The sequence below is a fragment of the Panthera leo genome, chromosome F3 (genome assembly GCF_018350215.1).
Source record: "Panthera leo isolate Ple1 chromosome F3, P.leo_Ple1_pat1.1, whole genome shotgun sequence".
NCBI lineage: Eukaryota > Metazoa > Chordata > Mammalia > Carnivora > Felidae > Panthera > Panthera leo.
Genome location: NC_056696.1, coordinates 32,344,054 through 32,352,500, shown reverse-complemented (window position 1 = coordinate 32,352,500; position 8,447 = coordinate 32,344,054). Strand labels below are relative to the sequence as shown.

The window sequence follows — 8,447 nt, the reverse complement described above, 5'->3', positions numbered from 1 at the left end:
ACTCCCAAGCCCCAAAGTTAGAGAAAATAAAGTCACTTTAAAGACAATTTGAGCACAGTTGACTAAAAAGAAGACTAATCTGATGTTGGGAAACATCTTGTGCTGCTATGCCAAAGAGCAATTATCTGGGGATTTCTGGGGTTTGGGATAATCCACCCTTCCATTCCATCTCAAAAGTGAATTCTAAACAAGCCTGGGTCAGCAAGACTTCTGAGACTCTTATTGCTGACTGAGGTGCTGTACTGAAAACCCAGTTGGACCTGCCAGAACCTCTCAATGTGAGAGCACATCCAAGAAGAAATGTCAAGTCAGGAGAACAACCCAGCTACACAGCAACGCGTTTTCCTAGATTTGATCCTTGCAGCCAGAATTTCAGTTTATAGACTTACAACTAACAAGGCCTGGAGAACTGTCATGCTTTTCTATCGTAAACGGACTAATATAAAATTTGACCTTGTCCCAAGTGGACTACCAAATCAACGTCAGCCAGGGCCACAGTGACATAAAAGTGGGAGTGTCTAAACATACCCATCATGGCATTTAAAATGTACAGGCTTACAAAGTCACGTCTTGGAGGAGACATTAAGGATGATCCACTAGCAGCGTTCCTGCCAGGAGCACTAAGGTGGGTGCGTGTGCACGTACCAAAACTCTCATCAGCGAGGAAATGCATCATTGAGGCAGGTTAAGTGAAGTAGAGCATTTTTTACTCCTGGAAAATAAACCTAGGTGAGCCTCACCGCGTCACTGTTTTTATCTCTTCTTTCACGTTTCATAAGAACCAAATGCAGACACCCAGGTGGCACATTCTCTGTTGGGTATGTCTTTCCTACTAAACAATACTTGCACGTCACCCAAAAATGTTCCAGTGGTGGTGAAACGCAAGTGTGCTGACTCAACCAAACCACGTTACTTCAAAGATTTAAGAGAAAACTTGCAAAAGCAAATGTCAAAATATCTGACTGCCTTTAAAACAGGATCTATGAGTTTATTCAGTTAAAAAAAGCCAATGGCATTTCTGGAGGACAGAAGGGTGACCCTTAATCATGAGTGAGTCTATCACCGTGTAATCCCTGTTGCACTGAGGAATCTTCAAGTCAGAAACTAGGAATCAGGGAATCACAGATCTGCAGGAGAAAAAGGAGACTGCAGGAGGCTGAGGAACTGGCCGAGAAACTTGACATCTGCAGTCGTCTTAAAATCAAAAGGCAGGCTGAAATCGATTTACTGGGTTATCGATATCAGTTTAAAAAAATAGGATGCACTGGTCTACACAGGACTGTGCTCTGAACTCTGTAAATGTGAGCATCCACATGTGCTAGAGGATTCAGCACCCACATAATGCTTTTTCTTTCCTCCTCTAAGGCACATTTTAACAATCACAATTTTGTCAGTTTCACTCTTGCCCGGGCCCTTCTAGCATCTCTCTGCTGCATCTTGGGAAACCACAAGGAGCAGAGTTCTCAGAGAGAGCTGGAAAATCAACCACAGAGCCAAGAAGCACTGCAAAAAAGAAGAGCTGACGGCCTCCTGACTGTCTCACGTGCATGCGGGAAGACGGATGGAAGAGAGGGCTGTGACACCCCCCAATCCCAAACCTCTGGGAATCACAAGCCATCTTTTGTACATCTGATTAGTGGAACCTCTTCAAGCATATACATGTTGTATAAATCCTGAGCCATTTCCTTCCTTGGCCCCCAGTATTATTCAAACAGTACGTGCATGTGATATGGCTGAAGTGAGCACTAAAATCTGTGGTCACAAGCTGATCAAACGACCCATACGGAAAGGCTACTCAAGACCCTGGCCTCATTAATACCATGTTTCCGATGAATTCACCAGCCACAGACATAGCTCCATCAACCACAGAGGGAGAGATGTCAGTCAAATCTAACAAAGTTTATATACAAGTAAGATGAATGTGGCCATGGACTGCCTCATTTACATGACTGAGATCTGTCCTGGGAACACCTACAAAGACTCCACTGATACCAAAGGTGCCCAACTACCTTCTTCTGTCTAACCTTTACTGGAAAGGGTTAAGCTACAAAAGGTATAAAATTGATTCAAATGCTTTCCTAAACAAAGTTTTTTTTTCCTCCTCCCCTTCTCCCGCTTAATACATTCCAGAATGATACAGTGCTTTACCCAACACAAATCTGAGTTTAAATCTTGATCTTTGTGCAGAGATTGCCTTGGCAACCTCAAATTCTCCATAATGGGAGACACACCACAGGGGGGGAAAAAAGGCATAAATGTTTTTGTACAAATCAGAATTACAAACCTTTACATGAATCATCCTCAATGGGCTGTTTGAAAGCTGTTATGTCACTGAAAGTGCAAAGAAATAAAACCACTTTATCCTGTTCATTTCGAATTGGAGCAATTTTCACAAAGAACCACACAGGTGTCCCTGAAAGAGACATCAAAAGGTCGGTCAGTAATTTTCATTTTCACGTGAGGGGCTATGGAATAAAGACTTGGAAATGAATAGGTACACATATTAATTCATTTTTGAATGGTCTCATTCCTTTAGGTGCTGGGATATCATACCATTAATTCCTCTTCTTGCTGGAATAAAAAACTTTCATGGTGACTATTTGGCAGGGATTTTCTTTAGTTCAAATAATTTTGTAAGTGTAGATCTCTTAACCCTTGCAAAATGATTAGAAAATGGGTCAAGAACCTCCTGATCTTACAGAAGGAACTAAGGTACAGAAACCTACATACTTGCCTTAGACCATGAAGTGGACAAGTAAACAGTAGGGACCAACAATGGGCATTGCCAACCATGGACAGCAGACCACACAAACTCCAATTTCCATTGCTAAAAGGCCCTACTGTCAAAATCCAGTTTGGGAATCCATCAGTTTGACTCACATGCTCAATCAACTATGGGCCAAAAAGGTATATTTCTAAGTCTCTCTCCCAAAAATAAATATCCAAAAGGTCCAATACAATGGGGCAGGTGACAACGCACTGAAGAAGGAGAACCACCACGATGATTCTCCCAGCATAGGCTCCCTCAAAAAGGAGGTTTCTAGGTGGCTTTAGGCTGTGATTATATTAGTGCTTTAGGAAGCTCAACAAATGTGTTTTAACTTCCAATCCTTATTCCTGAGTGAAAATAGGGGATAAATGAGATCTTCCAAAGCACTGCCCTAATCTACACAAGGAGAAGGTGGGTGAACATATAGAGGTGGGTGGACTATAGAGGACATCACAGCAAGCCACACCAATCAACTCTCTGATGCAAAAATTAATGAGACACAAAGAAATGATAGGTTCTTCCCTACCTAGTTCTCATACCCCAGGTCCTTAAACAGCATCTGGGAAATAATAACTATTGGCCGAATTTTGCATAACTGGGATAAAACTTTACATGCTATTTTATAACCATTTTCAAGTTAAAATACAATAAGTATTTCTCCATGTTAAGAATTAGAGAAGGCATGGTGTTCAGCATTCTACATATATTATTTTATTTTAAGAAGATAACAAGCAAACAACTCACTGAATCTTGGAGATGGAAATAAACCCCCAAGAGGTACCTGGGTCTCTGCTGGCAATCACAGCAAACTCTATCCTATGACATGGACAGAGAGACGTCTCTGATTGAGATTAGCTTTACAAAACTAGCTATGCCACTTATTCATATGGAAGTATAAATAACCATAAAATATACAAACAGGCAGCAAATAGATCATATGGGAATATATTTTCTTTAAATCCTGATATTATCTATGTAATCATCCATAGTTAATTTTAATCCTCTGTCCATTTTCCCTTTCCTTAATTTTTGGCTGCCTGTTTCTGGATGCTTATAGAAGACAAATAGTTATAAGGTCACCCTAAGAAAAATGTGTTTCAAAAGAAAAATCCACCATACAAAAATCACATACAGCATTCCAAAATCAAGAAGAATATGGCCTTCGAAACCCCTACTGTTTTTGAAAGGTCTCTGTTACTATTCCTCCCAGTCCCCTGCTCAGAACCTGTGGGTTTTAAACCATTTTCAATTAAGCAACAGAAACCTCAGAATAAAGTGTCACATCAAGTGAACTTATACACCCACAGCTCTCCATTATATCCTAGCTGGTAAGACAAAAAGCAAACAAATCAAAAAACCATTTTCTTTCTGCTCTAAAAAACAAAACAAAACAAAAAAAACTTAAGCAAGTTTTTTCAGATGGTAAACCAGAAAACAATGTGAATTTATCAAACCAGTAAGGAATCAGATGAGAGCCCCCCCCTCCCCGCCCAACTCGTGAGGTCTAACCCCAGAAGCCTCAATCTTGCTGGAATCCTTGGAACCACGGCCTTCCCAGCCACCACCTATGGGCCATCCACTACACTGTGTCAGCTGGGCCTAATGCCTGTGAACTTTTCCAGTTGGGACTGTGCCATCTAATCTTTATATTCCATTTATGACTCTTGGGATTGATGACGTTAGCCCATATCAACCAGATCATGAGAGCCCCACTGTATTAGTCATGCTGGGAGGACTTTTTCATTTTGCTAGAGTTCAAGCTCATCTTGGACTCTCCCCATTTCTACATGTCAATCTGTTTAAGGCTGTGTGCTTTTCTCCACCAAACCGTGCCCAATGCTTCCTCCAGAAATGTTCCCTGAGTAAACACGTGCTATCCTGATCATTTCTTTTCAGTAAATAAATATGAATCTCATACCAAAACTTCCCATAGTCAGTATTCACTGCCTTAGAGTTCATCTCAAGCTGATCAGTTGGGCTTGTTGAGAGAGGAAACCTATTCCCCGATCCGGTGTTTCCTCGTGGAGAGACATCTTTCGAAGGAACTCTTGAGTCTTTTCCCTGGGTTGGTAATTTTGGGGTCAAGAACTGGATATGTTAGCTCACCCACTTCTCCACATCTGCATTCTTAGAGATGAATCTGCATTCTTTTCTGTATTCCCATTCTATAGATGGAAGGGGAGAAGTCAAAAAGGCAGGGGATGACTGGTAGAAGCCTGTGGTTCTCCAGTGCTGCCTGTGTTAGGTGGGTAAGTCTGTCTGATTCTAGAATTCACTTTTAGAAACTTTACTTGAACACAGACATCAACTACATTCTCTAGGATCAGCTTTACTGGTCTTAAAAGTGATATTTTAACCTCCATTTGCCTGATTCCTGTATCTCTCTTGATTGGTTCTGATCACAGGCAGGGAAAGAAAGTGCTATGAGTTGGCCCCCTTCCAACTTTAACAATTGAGGACTCTTCCCTTAATTCGACCATAATCCACTCTGGAGCAAGATATCTGAAATACTGCCGCTGTCTTATCACCCTGCACCCCTATTTAAATGGCATCTAGTGCAATGCTTTCATAGGATCCCATTAGGCCATTACGTGGCTCAACTCCAGGAGGCACCATTCTAGAGTTGTGAAAACCAACAACCTTGGAAGGGTAGGAACTCTAAGAATGCCTGCTGAGTTTCAAAGAAATAAGTCCTACTTCCAGTGTCTTCACAGTCATTCAGAACTCTCTCCCAAATTATCATTCCCTACAAAATCTAGGAAAGCAAGCAGAATGGGCTTAAATTTTTATTTCTGAAATTCTTTCAAAAGAGAACATGAGTCCCACCTAGGTGGCACAGAACAGTAATTCCAACCTTTTAATCATAAAAGCAAAGCATTTTTGACTAGTGAAACATTACTCTAAGTCTCAATATATGAAACAGTTGCTTCAAGTGAACATAGGCTGTCCAGACGCTGGAGCCCCACTCAGTTTCTCTTCCATCCCTCTGGATGCCCCCAAGGATATTCAGGAGCTTCCCAGAGGCAGAGGCCAGGGATCTCTCCTAGAGCCCAGATTCTGGAGTAGGATTCTTTCCACCAAGATAAAGAGAAGCAATGCATGCACGAAATTCACATATACAGTCACAAAATCAGGAAGATAAGGTTAATCAGGAAAATTCTGCCTCTGCACCCAAGTGGCTACAGTGGAAAAATTGAGAAAAGCAAGTATTTGATGTCCTGTTTCTGTAAAAGGACAAAGGGTGAATAATAAATAAAGGAAGATCAATGCACAAATCTAGGAAAAACACAGCAAAGGCTGATGGCAAAGGCAGCTGCTGCTGGGACAGCAGGTCTTTCCTGGCTGAAAGTGCAAGTGGAAGGGCAGCCCCGGGGTAGGCCCCTCCTCCTGGTCACTCTGTGATTCTCATCCTTTACTAGCTCCCTTGGGTCATGGAGTAATGAACCTGACAACTTGACCTGGCTATAGTGATTCTCAACCCCAGAAGTCAGATAACAAAACAGCAAGGTTCAGATGTACAAGGGACTTTTTGGCCTCCATCAGGCTTCCTCCTACCCTGGGCCTCCTCCCAGGTACTCTCTGTAATCAGGCAGCCAGGCCATATTCAACAGCAACAGAATTGACCAAGCCACTATCACTGGCTCATGGGAATGGCTGCATGAGCCATTCAGATAGATCCAGAAACTAGACCAGGGCATGGCGGCTGCCCCAGGAAACAGACCAATTGGTCTCAGGTCACCTTCACTGAGATAAATAACAAATACAGAGAGTATGAGAGAACACCAGGGGGAAGCAGTGGCTACTGGCCATTAGAACATCTGATTGGGATTCCCAAGCCCAGGGTTTGAGCCCTATCTCTTAGTTTATTGTACACTTTGGCCATGTCACCTTAACCTCTTAGAATTGGTTTCCTCATTTGCAAAGTAGGGATAATAGAATTACTTTAGATTCAGTAAACCTATACACATGTCTGATACGTTCCTCCCTTCCTTTTAAATTCTTTGCTGGTAAGATTGAAATGTTCAATCTCACCTCACAGAGGTGTTTGGATGACTCAAAAGAGAATGTATCTCAAGGTGTTTAATGAAACTCCAAAGCTGCCTCTACCTGTTCTGAGAAAGAGGGCCACTCTCAAACATGAGGGAAAAGCTAGAAAAATCAATGCTTAAGCCTCACTATAATTCAAATTTGATTGAAGAGCAAAACACAAAGCCTAAATAAATGGAGAGAGTTACATTGTTTGTAGATGAGAAGATTCAATTTTGTAAGATGTCAAACCTCCCTGTTTAATATATAAATTTAATGGAATTTCAATCAGAATCTCAGTTCTTTTTTTGTTTGTTTTTCTCGGAGTTGATGAATTGAAATTCAATTCAAGTAGAAAAATAAAGCAGAAGAAGGGCCAAGAAATCTTTGAAATTTTTTGAAAGAAAAATAGTGACAAGGACCATCTACCACAGCTGACCCTTGAACAAAACAGGTTTGAGTTGCGCACATCGACTTATACCCCAATTTTTTTTCTGTAAATATATTTTCTGTAAATGTATTTTTTTGGTAAATGTATTTTCTCTTCATTATGATTTTTTGTAACATTTTCTTTTCTCTAGCTTACTTTAAAAATACAGTGTATAAGACATATAACATTCAAAATATGTTTTAACTATTTATGTTATTGATAAGGCTTCCAATCAACTATAGGCTATTAGTAGTCAAGAAATCTTTGAACATAAAACATTCGAAATATGTTTTAACTATTTAGGTTATTGATAAGGCTTCCAGTCAACTATAGGCTATTAGTAGTTAAGCTTTTGGTGAGTCAAAAGTTACACCCAGGGGCACCTGGGTGGCTCAGTCAGTTAAGCCTCCAACTCTTGATTTTGGCTCAGGTCATGATCTCATGGTTTGTAAGACTGAGCGCCTTGTCGGGCTCTGTGCTGATGCTGTGGAGCCTGCTTGGGATTCTCTCTTTCCCTGTCTCTCTCTGTCCCTCCCACGTGCTCTCTCTCTCTCTCTCTCTCTAAATGAATAAATAAGCTTAAAAAAAAAAAAGACCCAAGGAATTGACAAAATCTTTTTAAAAAAAAAAAAAGTTATACTCACACTTGCGAGACAGTTTGGTACCCCTAACCCCACGTTGTTCAAAGGTCAACTGCACAGGAACTAAGAGCCATGGGCACTGGCTTTAAAACAACAATATCATTCATTGAATTCATTGAGTGCTTACAGTGGAGCCCATTGTGGTTTATTTCTCATAGCCCCACCATGAGATGGATTGCGACTACATTATCTCCCAATTTTAAACATGGGGAACCCAAGTGGGAGAGCATTTTAATCAAACTCACATAGCTAATAAGTTACAAAAGGACTCCTGGAAAAGGTGAGGAGAGAAACAAGCCCATGAATGTGTGAGAATCTAGCATAGAAGAAAAGAACACTTCAGGGTCCCTGGGTGGTTCAGTTGGTTAAGCGTCCAACTCTTGATTTCAGCTCATGTCACAATCTCACAGTTCATGAGATCAAGCCCCACACGGGGCTCTGTGCTGACATCATGGAGACTGGGATTCTCTCTCTCCCTCTGTCTCTGCCCCTCCCTCGCATGCATATTCTCTCTCTCTCTCTCTCTCTCAAAATAAATAAATACACAAAAAAAGGAAAGGACATTTGAAATTAGAAGGGA

At 41.2% G+C, this 8,447-nt stretch overlaps 1 protein-coding gene across 2 annotated transcripts in view; it reads right to left on the bottom strand.

Annotated features, from left to right (window-relative positions):
* The window catches only part of KCNH1 (potassium voltage-gated channel subfamily H member 1), a 462,687-nt gene that overhangs the window by 326,632 nt on the left and 127,608 nt on the right, over positions 1-8,447 (bottom strand). For both annotated transcript variants that reach the window (XM_042926295.1, XM_042926297.1), the window contains one exon: positions 2,285-2,413. In XM_042926295.1, coding sequence (XP_042782229.1) covers positions 2,285-2,413 — 129 coding nt within the window. The remainder of the gene's footprint in view (positions 1-2,284; positions 2,414-8,447) is intronic.